The sequence below is a fragment of the Antechinus flavipes genome, chromosome 5 (assembly GCF_016432865.1).
Source record: "Antechinus flavipes isolate AdamAnt ecotype Samford, QLD, Australia chromosome 5, AdamAnt_v2, whole genome shotgun sequence".
Classification (NCBI taxonomy): domain Eukaryota; kingdom Metazoa; phylum Chordata; class Mammalia; order Dasyuromorphia; family Dasyuridae; genus Antechinus; species Antechinus flavipes.
The window spans coordinates 196,289,525-196,306,004 of NC_067402.1; the positions used below are offsets into that span (position 1 = coordinate 196,289,525).

The 16,480-nt window shown below is 35.0% G+C and overlaps 1 protein-coding gene across 2 annotated transcripts in view; it reads left to right on the forward strand.

Moving 5' to 3' along the window:
* CCDC77 (coiled-coil domain containing 77) overlaps window positions 1–3,144 on the forward strand; it is a 29,265-nt gene extending 26,121 nt beyond the window's left edge. For both annotated transcript variants that reach the window (XM_052000721.1, XM_052000722.1), the window contains exon 12: window positions 746–3,144. In XM_052000721.1, coding sequence (XP_051856681.1) covers window positions 746–892 — 147 coding nt within the window. In that variant the 3' untranslated portion in view covers window positions 893–3,144. The remainder of the gene's footprint in view (window positions 1–745) is intronic.
* The last annotated feature ends 13,336 nt before the right edge of the window (window positions 3,145–16,480 follow it).

Below are 16,480 nucleotides of genomic sequence, written 5' to 3' on the forward strand. Positions count from 1 at the left end.
ACATACTGGCTTTGTGATCCTGGGCAAATTACTTAACCTCTCAGTGCTGTTAGCAATTCTTTAAGAGAAGTTTCATTTGAGGTGCCACCTTGCATTGGTTAGCAGGAGGTTACTTATCCAAGCATTCCTATAGCAAGGCAATCATAGATCTAGTCCCTATCTCTTTTCCATTTATAGTTTGTATTATTTTTTGTAACTCCTTCTGAACAAGACACATTCTGTGTGTCCTTTTCTCCCTTTGGATAGCAGAAAAATGATAAATAGGATTATTCTCATTTTATAAATCACTTTTATTACTTAGCTGAAGAGATTTTCCCCAAAGTCAACTTTACTTTTTTACTTAAGTTTCCTCAAAAATCACTTTAAATTCATAGCAAATTTAACCAGTGATTGATATTTACAGAATGCCTTTTGTCTCTAGCATACTATATTAGGCATTATAAAGAGTAGAAAAGATAAAGGAGGCAGATCCATGCCTTTTGGGTCTTTAACAATAATGTTTTTCTTTTCATGATATTTTTTTCTTATTGGTTTCCATTAAAAGGATCTATTCCTGTTCTTTTGGGAAGATCAGAAGCCCATATTCTCTCTGCTCAGAGCTAGAGCTTCTTTTCTTCTTTAGCATAACCATATTTGATTTTCCCCCTACAAAAATGGTTAATATGCCTTTGTTTTAGCTCCTGGACATCTATTGACTGGTTTATACTAAAATTGTATTTTCTTTTCTGTTTTCGTCATTCTTTAGGCATCTCTCAGTATTCGACCAGATCAAGATCTTTCCATACTTAAAGAGGTTCGTAAGAGCAACAAACGGACTGTTAAGATCCAAGGAGAACTGAAGGACCTCAAGGCCAAATTATATAGTTTAGAGAATGAACTTAGAATCTGTTAACATCTTTTTGTATATGGGGTCTTGAGGCCTGTAATACCTTAAAATCTGAGAACGAGGTTATCAGCTACCAAAGGAAGGGTTTCAATAAAAGGCCTGCTAGGTCATAGGCCTCTTATGGCTACATGAAGGATCAGGGATGCACTGCAAAGGTTAGTCTTACATTTATGGACCTGATGAACTATACAGGTATAGATATTTCTCAGCACTAGTTTTTTTCCTGAGCCAATTTATAACCTGAAAAGGTTTCCTGAAGTTTTTTTTCATATGGTTATCACCATTCATATTGAAAGCTTTGGGATAAAAGGGTTTATGGAGTTAAGTACTAACTTGGCTTAATGATTAGAGAAGTAATTTGTCCTTTCTCCGGAGCTGGAGAGAAAAAGCAATAAATTCCAAAGTTTCAAAGGTGGGTAGTTATTGCTGTTCATCTTTTGCCTTTAGTAGTGGGGAAAAGATTTCAAATTTTCACAGTCTTCTTGTGACATGTAAATGGAAGGTATAATTTAGAGTCCTTGAGCAAATATCAGAAAGGGTTTTGTATTGATTTTTTTTTTTTTTTTGAAAAAGTGTATGCTGCACTATTTCACTGTGTAATTAGGTCTCATCCTACCAATCATGTTTCCCTGATTTACATATTTAAAGTTGGAATTCTTTAAAATAAAAAATAAAATTTAAGTATTATGAGTTTATAGAATTTCTTATTAAGACTATCTTATTCTTTTGTCACTAGCTTACTTATTTATTCCAGTTTGTTTGTCTATTGTCTGTTATACAAGTGGAAACAATTCTTAAATGACTTCCTTGAAATAGTTTATGTAGACAAATGGCTTCCATTTTTTTTCTTGAATACACTCTTTGTAGTAAATTGAATTTCTTTAGTTCTAGTCAATTTATCCAGGATATAAAAAAAAAATTCCTATTTTCCATGTATCTTGGTAAAAGATGAGATTAAGCTGTAAATAGTAGATGTGGAGTGTTTTTTTTTTTTTTTTTTTCCATCAACTAATTGGGGATAGGAACAGCCTTATTAGAAAAAGAATAGCAATCCAAGGAATTGCTAAAAAAAGTTAATGGATCTTGGATGTCATTGTAGAAGATGTGATCTTTCCACAGAGGAACAAGTCCTAGACTTCATCAGGGTCTTGGCAAGATTGGAATATACTCTACTGGCAAAAGTGGAAGTGGTAGTTTATATTTGTGTATGTATTTTTAATTAAAATTCTAACCTTAAAAGAGTTGTTTATATGTGAGCAGCTGATTTTTTTTTTATTTGAACATTAAAATGCAAAATGAATATTAGACTTACAACAAACCTCAGCCTACTTCATCTTTCTATTGTTACTTGCCTCTTCCACTTTTTTAAATAAAACTTTTTTGTATTATTAACAGTTCTCCTCAAACAAATATTTCATCGAATACATACACTCCCAAGCATTGCATATAAAATTGTAAATTTCTATTAGTCTTGTAACAAAAAAAATTAATAGTTATTAACAAAATTATGGTTTTTCTTCCCTGTGAACTTTTTTGTGTGTATATTTTAAGAAGTTTTATTTTTATCTTTTTTTTGTTACATATGTATGTATATGTATTATTATTTATTTTTTTACAAATATACTCAACAAATAAATATACTCAAGAAATACAATTCCCCTTTTTACTCCTTAGATGTTCCTCTCTTTTATTGTGTTACACTTCTAGTCCATAGACTCTGCCAAGAGTGGAAAGTATGTTTCATTATCAGTTCTCTGAAATCATAATTGATCACTGCATTAATTAGAGTTAAGAACTCTTTTACAGTTTTTCTTTACTCTGTTGTGGTCATTGTGCAGATTATTTTCTTGACACGTGTTATTTTATTTTGATTAGTTTCATATAAGACTTTTCGATTTTGAATCTTTCATTTTCATCATTGTTGACAGCTTAATACTACGTTACATTTGAATACTATGTTTTTTCAGCCATTCTTTATTTGATGGGTACCTCCTTTGTTTCCTATTCTTTACTGTAGAAAAAATTGAACTATAGTTCTTTGCTCCAACTCAACTGAAACTGTTTTTTCTAAAGTTACCAGTAATTTCTTAATTGCCTATGATTTTTATTGTTTTAACAGAAAAAGATGTTGTATCAAAAAAATTAATATCTGTGATAAAATCATGTGATTTTTATTATTGCCATGATCAATTGTGCTTGTTTTCTGTATATTAAACCAACCTGTATTCCTGGTATAAATCTAATATGATCACAGTGAATAGTTTTTTGTTTTTGTTTTTTTAACTTGCTATAGTAGTTTTTGCATTGACAATTGTTATTAAATACATTTGTGTCCATATTCAGTATGTCCTATTAGTTTCTAGTTTCGTTTTTTTTGCTTTATTTTTCCCTGTTGTAGTGGAGTATAGTAGTATAAAATTTTTTTTAATTAATTCATTTACTATTCATTCTTTTGTTGATGGTGTTTTGTAATATAAATTATTCCCTAACGACTGTTTTGGCTACATCCTCCAAATTTTAGTATGATTTTTCATCATTATAATTTTTAAAATGAAATTGTCTATTTTGAAATTTTGGACTTTGACCCACAAATTCATTAGGATTAAATTATCTAACAATTTAATTATTTTTTTACCCTCTGAAGACTCTTTGTTGAACATAATTTTTATTCATTGTGGTCAATAAAAAATGTTTAATTTTCCTGTTTTTCTGCATTTTTTGTTAGATGTTTATGCCCTGATAGAGGGCTACTTTTCATTAAGGTACCATGCATGTTTTAAAAAAATATAGTTTGTCCTTTCTATTCCCATTTCATGGATATTCATAATATTCAGGACTTTAGTTTTTTTGTTTAAGTCTTAAAGAGGTACATCGAAGTCCACTATTATACTTTTACTAGCTATTTCAACCAGCATATTAATGAACTTTAAATATTTAAGTGCATTATTCAATGTGTATGCATTGTGTTGATATGAATTCATTGTCCATATTAAAAATGATTGTCAGATCCATGAGATCCCCCAGTGAAAAAGCATAGAGAGAAAAGAGAAGAGGGCCCTAAACAGAACCTTTGAGCTAATTACAGTTAGTTGGTGTGTTTGAAATGAAGATTTCTCCAAAGAAGGCTGAGAAGGAATGTCCTTGTCACAAGTAGGAGAAGAGACCACAATGTCACTAAAACTGTGCTGTGCTGCAGAGAGGTAAACAAGGTTGAGGATTAAGAAAAGACCATTAGATTTCACATTGAAGAGATTGATGGTGACTTTGGAGATTTCAGTTTTGGTTGAATATTGTTGGAAGATAGATTGCAGAGGCTTTAAAAGAAAAAGGATAGTAAGTGGAGTTAATGATTAAACATCTTTTCCAAGGTATATAGTTGAGAAGAGGAGAGAGATTCATAACAATAGTTATGAGAGATTCATTTTTGTTTTGTTTTTAGAGAGACAAGGTCATGTTTGCAGCCCTAAGAAAAGCACCAATAGATAAACATTGAAGATTGAGAGTGAGTATTAGAGTTGGGCAGTCTATTTAAGAAAATAGCACATGGGGATCAAGTGTATATTCCATTTTGGCCTTGGAAAGGAGAAGGGGCACTTCTTCTTCAGAGAATGGAATGATGGAGAGCTTATCCCAGGGGAATGGGAGATAAGAATTATTTGTGAGTAGCATCAGTGTTTTCAAAGAATTATTAAGAAAAATCCTCAGGTGAAGGAGATAAGAAGTCACTTAGGGAAGTCACCACAGTGAAGCTGCTATAGATATTAGATAATGTAGTGGTCCTCTTTAGCATGTTTGTGTGAATGTGATAGATAGTCAAAGTGATCCAGGATTAGAGTTGGACAAGGAAACAAGGGATTCAAGAGTAGAGGATAGTATAAAGTAAGGGGTTAAGAAAAGGTTGGAAAGAAATTGTATTGTCCTGGGAAAGTACTGATGAAGAGAGAAATTAGAGATTATGGTGACGGTGTTAGAGATGTAAGGCATAGGGCAAGATTCAATGATAAAAGATTATGATCAAAGGAATTTAAGAGTTCATGATCATGGAAATGAAACATACATCACTTAGAGAATATTTTTAGGGTTAAGAGGCAGAGGCAGAAGCAGAATCAGAGTTAAAATTGGAATTAAAGTTAGAGTTATGGTTAGGGTTGACAAGATCAAGGGTATGACCAGATGGTCATGTAGCTGACCAGATAGTGTGTAGCTGAGATAGAGTAGACGAGCAGATTTTGGAAGTTGAGTAGATTGGGGGACTGAAGAAATAATAGTATTTCTAGGAACATTTAATATGTTGTGAAAGCTGTTGATCATGGAATTCTACCCATATTTCCTCAAATTTTGATTTCTACACCTTGAGTACATGTTAGACTATAGCAAGATTTCTTTTTGTTTATCACAAACTCTAGGAGAAAATGGTTACTTCTCCCCAATAGTCCTATTATTTCTACCCCAAACACCAGTTCCTTCAAGAAAGTGAGGAACAGAATTCACAATGAATTCGAATGGTATTAATTCACTCATGAAGTAAAATAATAGACTGCATTGAAAAGCAGAAAATACACTTGAAACTTAGAGATGTGGAGCAAAATCCATTATCCTTCAGGCTAACTCAAAAAAAATATAGCAATTATCTCAGACAAGACAATAGTAAAAAATCAATATGGTTCAAAGAGATAAATAGGGAAACATTATGCTGACAGGCAACAAAAGACATTGAAATAATGTAAGTACTTAATTTATAAGCATTAAATTGTATATTTAGTACTTTAGAAAAGTTAAATATAATGGATCTTTGTCAATTACTGAATGGGAATGGAAAGGAAAATACAAATTTTTAATTGTATATTGCACTTTTATAAAAATTAACTATATTCTTGGACATAAAGCATATATATAGATTTGCAAATATATAAGCAAATGCAGAAAAGCAAAACTATTAAACACTTTTTTTATTAACCACAGAAAATGAGTATAATCAAAAGAACTTTGAAGAAAAGATTCAAATTAAAATGGAGAGTAATCCTAAAAGATTGGCAAGTCAAAAAACATAGAAACAATGGATAATTTTATAAAATAAAATGAAAACAATGAAATAATATACTAAAAACTTGTGGGAAGGTCCAAATAAATCCTGAGAAGAAAATGTGTGGCTCCAAATCCTTTCATCAACAAAAATGAGAAAGAACAGATGAATGAATTAGGCATGTAACTTAAAAATCTGAAAACCCAGAACTGATAATTTATTTTTTAAAAAAAGTAACAAAATTGGGAGATGAGGAAAATGACAAGGGTTTTTTTTAATAAAATGGATAAACTATAAGTTATACTTAATTTAAAAAGAGAAAAGACTAAATTGCCAATATAAAAAATAATTCAGAATGTAAGAAATCATTAGAACTAATTTTGCCTAGTTACATTCCAACAAAATAAATTTAATGGATAAATATAAAAAAATATAAAATACCAAGTTTAGCAAAATAAGAATTAGGAAATTTCTATAATTCATTCTTTAGGGAAAAAAAAAAGAAGAAACCATAAAGGAAATCCCAAGGTGGGAAAACTTATGAATAAATTCTACAAAATAAATTTAAGATATTTTGTTCCATTAGAGGGACAGTTGGCAAAAATAAGAAATACTGCCAACTTCATTTATGATATAAATGGGAACTTGATTCCTACATTAGAGACATATGCTTTCATAAAAACCTTTTTAAAAGACATATGAACTCATGCAAAGTGAAGTGAGCAGAATTAGAACATTGTTCACATCGATAGTAATATGTGATGATTAATTGTGACTAACTTGGCTATTCTCAATAATATAGTGATCTGGACTATTCTGAAAGATTTAAGAAAAATGCTATTCACCTCCAAGGGAAAAAACCTGATGTATTCTGCAGATTGAACTAAACTTCTTTTAGCTTTATTTTTCTTGTTTTTTTTTTTTTTTTTCAGTCTGTTTTCTTTCATAACAGGGGTAACAACTATATCAAATTGTTTGCCTTCCCATGAGAGAGGAAAGAAAAAAGGGAGGAGAGGAGGCCAGAGAAGACTGAGGGAACTTTGGCTGACTAGGAATGCCACCCCCAGCTGTGTTGCAAAGACCCAACCCTGGGTGAGAAGGAACCAGCATATCAGGAGTGCAGAAGCAGTGAGGCAGGGACTGCCAGCACTTGCAGGAGAAGTTTTGTTTTGAGATTCCAGATCACAGAGTGGGCAGCTGAAATCAAGGCAGAGGCACAATCCTCCCCACCCTATGATTAGGTATTTACAGTAATATTTCTCATTTAAAAAAAAATCAACCGGAAAAGAAGAATTCAACCATAGAAACTTATTATGGGAATAGGGAAGACCAGAGTTCATCTTCAAAGTAGTTCATTGAAGTTAAAAAAAAAAAAAAAAAAAAAAAAAGCTTTTTCTGCCCCAAACAATAAATGGCTCCCTGCCCAGAGAGAATTTATAGAACTCAGGATTTTTAAAAATCAAATGAAAGACATTGAAGAAAAACTAAAATAAAATAAAAAACAAGAAAAATAAGATTATGTTTTAAATGTTATCCAACTAGAAAAGGAGATATAGAATTTTAAATATAAAAGTAATTCTTTGAAAAAAGAAAATTAGAATTGGGCAAGAAGAAGTCAGTGAAGCTATAAGAAACCAAGAAATAACAAAATAATATAAAGAACAACAACAAAAAAGAACAGAATGTAAAGCATCTTATAAGAAAAATAACAGATCTGGAAAACAGATCAAGAAGAGAAAATATAAGAATAGACTACTTGAAAGCTGTGAACAAAAAAAAAAAAAAAGAATCTTTGCACAATAATGTAAAGAATAATCCAACAAAATTGTCCTGAAGTGATTATGAGGAAAAAGTAGAAATAGAAAAAAATCCACTATTCACCAACTAAGAGAGATCCTATGTAGAAAACACAAAGGAATGTTATTGCCAAATTTCAAAATCTCCAGATTAAAGAGAAAATTTTGCAAGAAACAAGAAAAAAGCATTTCAAATGTATTGGAGCTTCAATTAGAATAGTAGAGGACTTAACAACAGCTACAATAAAAGACCACAAGTCCTGAAATCACATATACTGGCAATCAAAAGAACTATGCCTGTGGCCAAAAATATCATATCCAGCAAATTATCCATAATATTTGATGAAAAATTGGACATTAATGATCTTGCAAATTTTTAGGATTTTTTTATCAACAAAACCAGAACTCACTAGAAAAATTAACATGAGAGCCACTATCCAAGATTAATTTTAAGGAACTTAACATGGGCAAATTGTATTTTTTACATGGAAACATACACCATATGTTTAAGATTGACATCAGGAATTAGGTAACTCAAAAGAAATATTTATTCAAATGAGAACAAGAGGAAAAATAGAGTCATTAGAGGGAGGAGGAAGGCTCATAATTCTGAAAATCTACTCACACTGGGAATGAATTAAATAAGCAACATTACATATATATACCATGAAGAGTATAGTACCCTTCAAAATTTATAAAGAAGGGGGAAAGGAAAGGTGGAGGGGGATACAAAGGCAGGGGGAAGATAAGGGAGGGATCTTTGGGAGAGGGAAGGTTAAGTAATAGCAAGGCAAGTTAAAGAGCAGAATTAAAGTAGAAGACAGCAGAAATAGTAAAGAGATAGAGTTGAATTTATTAGGAAAAAAAGCATGACTAGTAGCCATTGATCTTATACACAGTCAAGCTTGAAGATTCAATTAAGAGAGAAATTTACATTCTACATTAGCCATATTAATATTGTTTTAGATGCATGTTTACAAATGGGTAAATGCTTTTGTGTGTGTGTGTTTGAGTATATGTAGTTATGTATGCATGTTGTTCTATGTATGTATATAGTATATGTATATGGTTATGTAGGTGGGTGGGAATGTAAAAGTATATATTATGTGTGTGTGTGTGTGTGTGTGTGTGTGTGTATTAAATGTGTGTATAGCTGTGCTTAACTATAGCCTGTTTTGGGGAGGTAGGGGGAGGATGAAAAGGGAAAAAAGAAGTTAAAAAAAAAGTATATAGCAAAGAACAAAAGAACAACCTATGAGGAAGTAAAGAAAAGCTAGACACTCATGAGTATAATTTCTTTTACTATTATGTATCCTTTCTTGAACTAGAAATTCATTGTTACATTTTGAATCCTCCCTAACATTCTGCTGAGCACATGACAGTGTTTTGTTTTGTTTTGTTTTTATTTTCTATTTTAAAAAATACAAAAGCAAAACAATCCCCCTCCCCCCCCCCCAAAAAAAAGAGAAATAAAAAAGATTTAAAAAAAAAAAAAAAGACTTGACTGGCTCAGGGACTAAAGACTCAGGCCATTGAGGAGCTCCAGGAACTTTGTGATATTTGTCAAGCTATCATGAGAAACTTGGGCAGGGGGGTTTCTCAGCTGAATAAAGTTGGAGGTTTCCTCAGTGCATATCCTTTAATAGCCTTTTGCTGTGGCTACATGCATCTCCTTTTGTTAACTATTGAATGACCTATTTGCATTTCATTTTGATCCAATATCAAATGTCATTCAGTATGGAATATATGCCCCCAAAGTGGCCTAAATCAGGCCCAGTCCAGAATAACTGGTGCAAGATAGAAACATAAGGATCTTGTTGAAGTAAGGGATGGGCAGTGCAGAAGAAGGTGAACTGGGATTGATCATGCTTTTTGTTGAAGCCTCCAGAAATATTGGTTACTTTGAGAAATTAGAATAAATTGCCTATGTCCTTTTGGTAAGGAGAAACTAAAGTGAATAGTCTCTGGGTCTTTAAGAATCATACTTTTAAAATAATTAGGGTAATTTGTCTTTTAGATCCACCTTTATCTTGTCTCCAGCCCTTCTAATTTGGCAATTTAAACCTCATTCAAATTCTGCTAAAGAATTTCCTTAAGACTCAGTTTATTTTCTTAGTAGTTGGGAAAATTTGAATTTTAGGAGTTTGAAATTGAGAAGAATGAGATGTGTTTTGCACTCCCTGAGACTGGATGCCTCTACTAGTGGTCGTCATCATTTAATTGCCTTTGGGCAGATTATTTTAAAAATGGTGCTAGGGTTTTGTATTTGTGAGTTAAAGGAGAATGTTGGTTTTAAATGTCTTTTTTAAAATGATCACAAAAATAGCCATAGGAATCTATAGCCCCATTTCCCCTAGGCTTGGCTTCTGTTACACAATGCTGGTACACTGGCACACTGAAGACTTTACTTAATTGCTTAATTCAATTCTCATTCCAACTTGGCTGCTGAAACTCTTCTGAAAATTGGTGATGGGACATGGTTATAATCCTGCCTTCTCATTCTGAGTTGGACTTTCTGGTTAATCTTTAGAGAACTCCTTTGCTACTTGTTCATGTTCACTGATCCCATAGCCCCAGGTAGCTGCAAGAGAAGGTCCTTTGTTTGAAAATCTCATGTGAGCCTGATCCTCTGGCAGCATGGGGCTTTTAACTGGAGTGTACATTGTACTCTGGATGATGACTATGAAGGAGAGACCAGAGTCTTCACTATCCTTGACTGAATTGGTTCTATCTGTCCCTCCTCTCCTGCTCTGGGCTTGGCTCAGAATTTAGAACCATTCACCTGAATGTTTCTCATATGTTCATGACACTGTGAAGTCAAACAAGCAGATTTCAGTACTGTATGCGGAGGCAGCCAAACAGTTAAGGGGGTGCCATAAGAGATCCCCAATGCGAGAGAGTACAGAAATCCTAGGATCCTCTAACAACTGTGCTGAAGGAACTGTTTGAAATTTGTTTTGTTTTGAATTTGGCATTTGCTGCATGGACTTTGTTGTGACTCTTTGGTGCAAGCTGTTGTGGGAGACCCTTGAAGAGAAAATGCCGAATTTTCTCTAAGGAGCCCCGATACCATTCTGGAATTGGGTATATGGATGAAAGTACCCACTGTACCCTATTTAATTTGCTGAGGACAAGCAGAGTGGTACATCAGTTTAAAAAGTTTCCACTTTCACTCCTAAACTGTGATCTCTCTCACTCTCTCTTTCTCTCCCTCTCTTTCCCCCTTCCTCTCTTTCTCTGTCTCTCTGTATGTCTGTCTGTCTCTCTCTGGCTCTGGCTCTGGCTCTGGCTCTGGCTCTGGCTCTGGCTCTCTGTCTCTCGTTCTCTCTTTGTCTCTGCCTCTTTCTGTCTCTGTTTCTGCCTCTCTCTTTCTGTGTCTCTGTCTCTGTCTCTTTCTTTGTCTCTCTTTCTCTCTGTCTCTTTCTATCTCTATCTTTCTTTCCTCCCCCTTCCATTTATGGGTTTTTGGAATCTAACTGTAGGCCTAGAACACTAGCACTCAGGCCTGCAGCCATGATCACAGCTTGCAAATGATGGGTATAATACATGATAGAGAAGAATACAGATCTTATGTCTTTCTATTCCATTTTTTGTGTTTCTGTGAACAGAAGTGGATGATCCTGAGCTGAAACTTCCTAGTCTTTGTAGCAGTTTTATAATTCACAAGATCCAGAGCATTTGGGTCCCTCAGTAGGGGCCAACTAGCAGCAGAAAGAATTTCCTGCAGTGGATGAGATGGGAGAACTGATAGGAAGCCTCAGCATGATAAACTAGAATCTTTTGGCAATACCTGCCGCATTCTTGTGGCAGTTCTGAACCTCATCAGCTCTGGTGGATCCCCCAGAGGCAGTGTAGCTCCAGCATAAGAGAAGAGAGTGTAGCAGTTCTAGGCTGCTAATCCTAGCAGTAGCAGGACTTGTGGCATTCCTGCGCAGCCCAGGAGAGCGGTGACATCCCAGGCCCACAGCGACCCTCTTCAGAGAGACCAGAATCAAGTCTGTCTTGAGGAAAAACCATTCCACTGCCATGGATCTGGTGATTCAATAGTGATCAGACCCGTGACAATCCTTTGCTCTGTCTCAACATAGGGTGAGTGGTGGAGCTCAGGCTCCAACAGCTTAGTTATCTTATCTTCACACAGAGTATATATAACTGTTGGCCCTGTAAGAGGGAGGCAATGAGATAGATGCAGACCCCAGTGATGATGGATTGGGGACAGCAAGCACAGACACAGGCCAACGGGCGGCCAGCTGAGATTTGGGTCTTAACTGGTAGCTATCACTAAGAGCTGAGATGTGGTTCTTAGTCACAGTGGATAACAGAGCAGAGCCTCTGTGGCAGACTTGGCACTGGCATGGGCCATGGCAAAAGGCAGGGTGATGGAAGCTTGTTGTTCGGTATGATGTTGAACTGATTTGCCTCTCCATGTTGCTGCCAGTGCAACAGCCATTGCTCATAGTGCAACTCCTCTCTGGAGAAGTGTTGTTGAGAAATGACTTGCTTGCTATCCACAAAGAGTAAGTTAAAATGTCCTAGAGAAGAAAGGGTACAATTCCTCAGAAACCACCTATGAGGCAGATTTTTTTATATTCCTACCACCTCCCTACCATACGGCTCCCAGGAAGGAGGAGGTCCTGGCTGGAAGTGGGTAGTTGTATAGAACAATTCAGAATCAATGATTTTGCAGAAAGTATTGTTTTCTTTACTGGTTCTGATGCTTCTAGTGTTGCTAGTACTTAGCTTCTTCATTTTAAAAGATCTACTATGAACTGAAAAAAAATAAGTACCATCCATTACATGAACTTCATCATTTAGACTCCAGTTTCTACTCTTTCAAAAGGGCTGGGGAAGGGAAGCCTGAGATTTCTGTCTCTGTTTACCCAGTCAATCATTCCTTCAGGGAATTATTTTATTTTTGCTCATTTCTTTCATCTATATTAGGCTTCTTAAACTGGTCAAGGTTGGCTAGTAACAATCCTAAAGTCATGTAAATGGTAGAAAGTCCTCCAGAAGACCTTAAGGACCTTATAAGCAAGGGGGAAGAATGTGGTGAGAGCAATATCCTAACCTTTATCTTCATGAAAGTTTTTTCATAAATTGTCTTGAAACCATATTTAAGACTTGAATCTTGCTACTTGCTAACAAGAAGAAAAGGCTCAGACTAATGACATTACTTCCTGGATTCCTAATTACAAAATTGTCATGAAGAGGTCTAGTTGCCCTCCAATGTTGCTGGATCATTATGGGCAATTAAGGCAAAGGAGCTTCATTAAACTAAATCAACTCAGGATGTTTTTAATGTACATCTTTGTTTAATATTCTTGTTAGCCATCTAAATTTTTCTTTTGTTAACTATTGAAGGACATTTTATTGTCTCCTTTTGTTCCAGCATCAAATATAAACTACAGTGGGATTGATCTAACTTAGGTGCACCCTAGGATAGAACAGATAGATTATTTACCCATGTTTATATTAAAGATAACTAAAGAACCAAAGCCTTAGAGCCTTCAGAATAGCCATATTCCTCCAGACCACCAAATTTGTTTCCAGACATGTTCCAACAGCCATCATCTGGGAAAATAAAACATTATCCTTGCCAACACCATTCTACTGATGGAAAGTAAGCCCAAAGGCCTCAGCAATAGAGGCAACTGCCTAGACCACTGATCCTATTTCTAGTTCAGTTCCCAAAGCCATCATTAAGGGAAGCCATCCTTGTGGAAAGAGCCAGCTTCACCAACTGCCATCCATAGGTTGCTAAAGCCAACCTAGATGAAGCAGCAAAGTATCCTGAAAGAGAAGAAAGAAATAGCATGTGTCTGCTGAATCAATCCATCAGTACCATCTTGGGTACTGTCCCCACTTACTGTCCAAATGCCAATACCAGGAAGGTACCTTCTCAGCTGAAAAGTCCAGAAAATTCTCAATTGTCAGTCAACGAGGATTTATTAATCACTAGGTACCTCCTACTATACTAAGTTCTGAGGGAACAAATGCAAGCAAAAAAAAAAAAAAAAACAAACCAACAACAATCTTTGTCCCTCACAGATCTTACATTCTTTTTGTGATTCTTTTTTTTTTATTTAAAGCTTTTTATTTTAAAAATTATGCACATATAGTTTTCAGCATTCATCTTTGCAAAACCTTGTGTCCCAATTTTTTCTTCCTCCCTTCTCCCCACTCCCTCCCCCAGACAGCAAGTAATCCAACATATGTTAAACATGTGCAGTTGTTCTATACATATTTCCACAATTATTATCTTGCACATATCAAAAAGGAAAAAAATGAGAAAGGAAACAAAATGCAAGCAAACAACAAGAAAAGTGAAAATATAATGCTATGATCCACATTCAGTTACCACAGTGCTCTCCCTGGCTGCACATGGCTCTCTCTATCACAAGTCTATTGGAACTGGCCTGAATCATCTCACTGTTGAAAAAAGCCACATCCATCAGAATTGACAAATCTTACATTGCAAGAGGGGAGATGGTACATAAAAAGAAATCTGACAAATTGGGTGTTGAGGAGGGGGTGGTCGCCTCCAAGAAGCATAGTGACTAAGTCTGGAAAATGAGGAATGGCTGGTCTGGGTCCTTCCAGAAAAATGGAGTTTCCAAGAAGAACTAAGAGTCTGCCCAAAGGAGTAAAGTCAAGAGATAAGTCACCAAATTCCTTAGCACTGCCAAATGATTCAAAATCAGAAGCATATGGTATTATTAGTGAAATGACATAAAAAAGATGCAATACTGTTGAGGTCTAGATTTGAGGTACCTAAATGAGATTAGGGTTTAGTTGAGGTCTAGTGGTAGGTTTGGGGTACAGGGAGCCAAATGGAGCTCCCCTGCAACTCCCCTGGATTCGGCACTAGGATACAGCAGTAAATGAGGTCTAGTAGTGGTGGGAGTCCCCAATAAAAGCATTTATAGGCCCGAGAGCTAGATTGATAAAAGAAGTTTATTATTGGGTTTGGAAGTAAGGAGATAGATGAAGGTAGAGATAAGGAGGGCACAGGACAGATGGTCCAGTGGACAGATAGTCCTCACATGGCTAGCATGTTTGGAATCTCTGCAAAGAACTGGTCCCAGTGTCTCCCTTTTATAATGGGAGATTTAGCTCTAGGGGCTTTTAGGTGTAGCCCCAAAAGGGCAGCTCTCTTCCAGCTTCTGTTCAAATGTGGATTATGTTATTATCCTGGGAGTAGGAGTAGGAGTAAGAAGGAAGTCCCTCCAAAACACCTATCTTTCCATCTCAATTAGTTTCATTGCATTGGAAAGAAGCAATACATTTAATTATTTTATTTTGTCCCCCAAATTTTTACTTGACTATACCTTGGTGGACATACTAAATTTATTCTCCTCCTCCCTATTCCTCTTCAGTATAAAGCCCTTTTGATTAGATTTGTAAGATTTCAAGAAAACACATTTTTACCAGCTCTTTAAAAAGTACACTCTATAGCTATCTCATTTCTATTTTTTAAGTGGTGGTCCTGAAGTTAAAATCCTTTTCTTAGATACTATCTTCTAACTAGCTTTTCACTTCTCCAAATGAAAAGCTTTCTTTCAGTGAGTGGTCATGATAAAAATACCAGCTATGTTCCTGTCATTTCCAGTTTTTTGCTGTAGATTTTATCATCTTTGGCAATTTTTAAAGGTTCTTCTGATTCTATTGATTATGCTCACATGTATCATAAGAAGTAAGTATTAATCACTCATTTTTAAAACTTTTAGTTTTTTTAATCTTAAATATAGCAAAGCATAAGAGATTTTGATGTAAAACAATATATTTCCATTTCAAACTGTTAACTTAAAAAAACCTATGTAATAGGTGCACATTGTGTTCAAAGCCACTCAGCTTTTGTGTGCTTCCTTCTTGTTTTCTTTTGTTCTTTCCTGTGTATTTTTAATTAGTTTTCTCCTCTCTCTCATCCTGCTCTAGAGCATGGCTTTTCAAACTTTTTCGACCCATGACTCCTTTTCACCCAAAAACTTTTTACACAAACCCAAATATGTAAGTATTTAAAATATGTATACAAATTAAACATTCACTGATAATACATCATAATTTCATGACCCCCACTTTCAATTATGAGACTCCATACGGGGTTGTGACCCACAGTTTAGAGAAAGATACAATTAAACATGAAAATACATACACACACGTAAGACCCTACTATACATATTTCTATTTGTCAGTTCTTTCTCTGGAAATAGATAGCATCTTCTACACAGATCCAAGTTTTTTCATGTTTTTCTAAAATCAACCAACTCATTATTTTCTGTATCACAATAGTATCCCACCATAATTGTATGCCATAACTTGTTTAGCCATTCCCCTGTAAAGGACGTTTCTTATTTAGCCAATCTGATAGATGTAAGATTGATGTGGTGTAGCTCTTAGGGAGGGTTTAACAGGAACCCAAAGCCACTTGGCCTCGGGAGTGATGTAGTTAGAAATGATCTATTTCTTTCCCTAGGTTATCCTGCCCCAGTTTATTCTATATGACTAGCACGCTGAATGAGATAAGGTGAGATCTTTCAAAACAGTTGTGAAAATTGAGTAAGGCTTCATCTATTTCAGAGTTTGAGTAGCCCTGAAGGACTTTAAGCATTAAGTCAAGGACTTAAAGTGTCTCCTCCCTGCTATTCTCCTAAGGGCATACTTAAAGTCTCCTCCCAGCTATCCTCCTAAGGGCATACTTAAGTCCCCTTCTTGTTATCCTCCCTATTTCAACCAAATATGGGCAACTATGTACTTATTGGTCAAGTTCAATTTCTT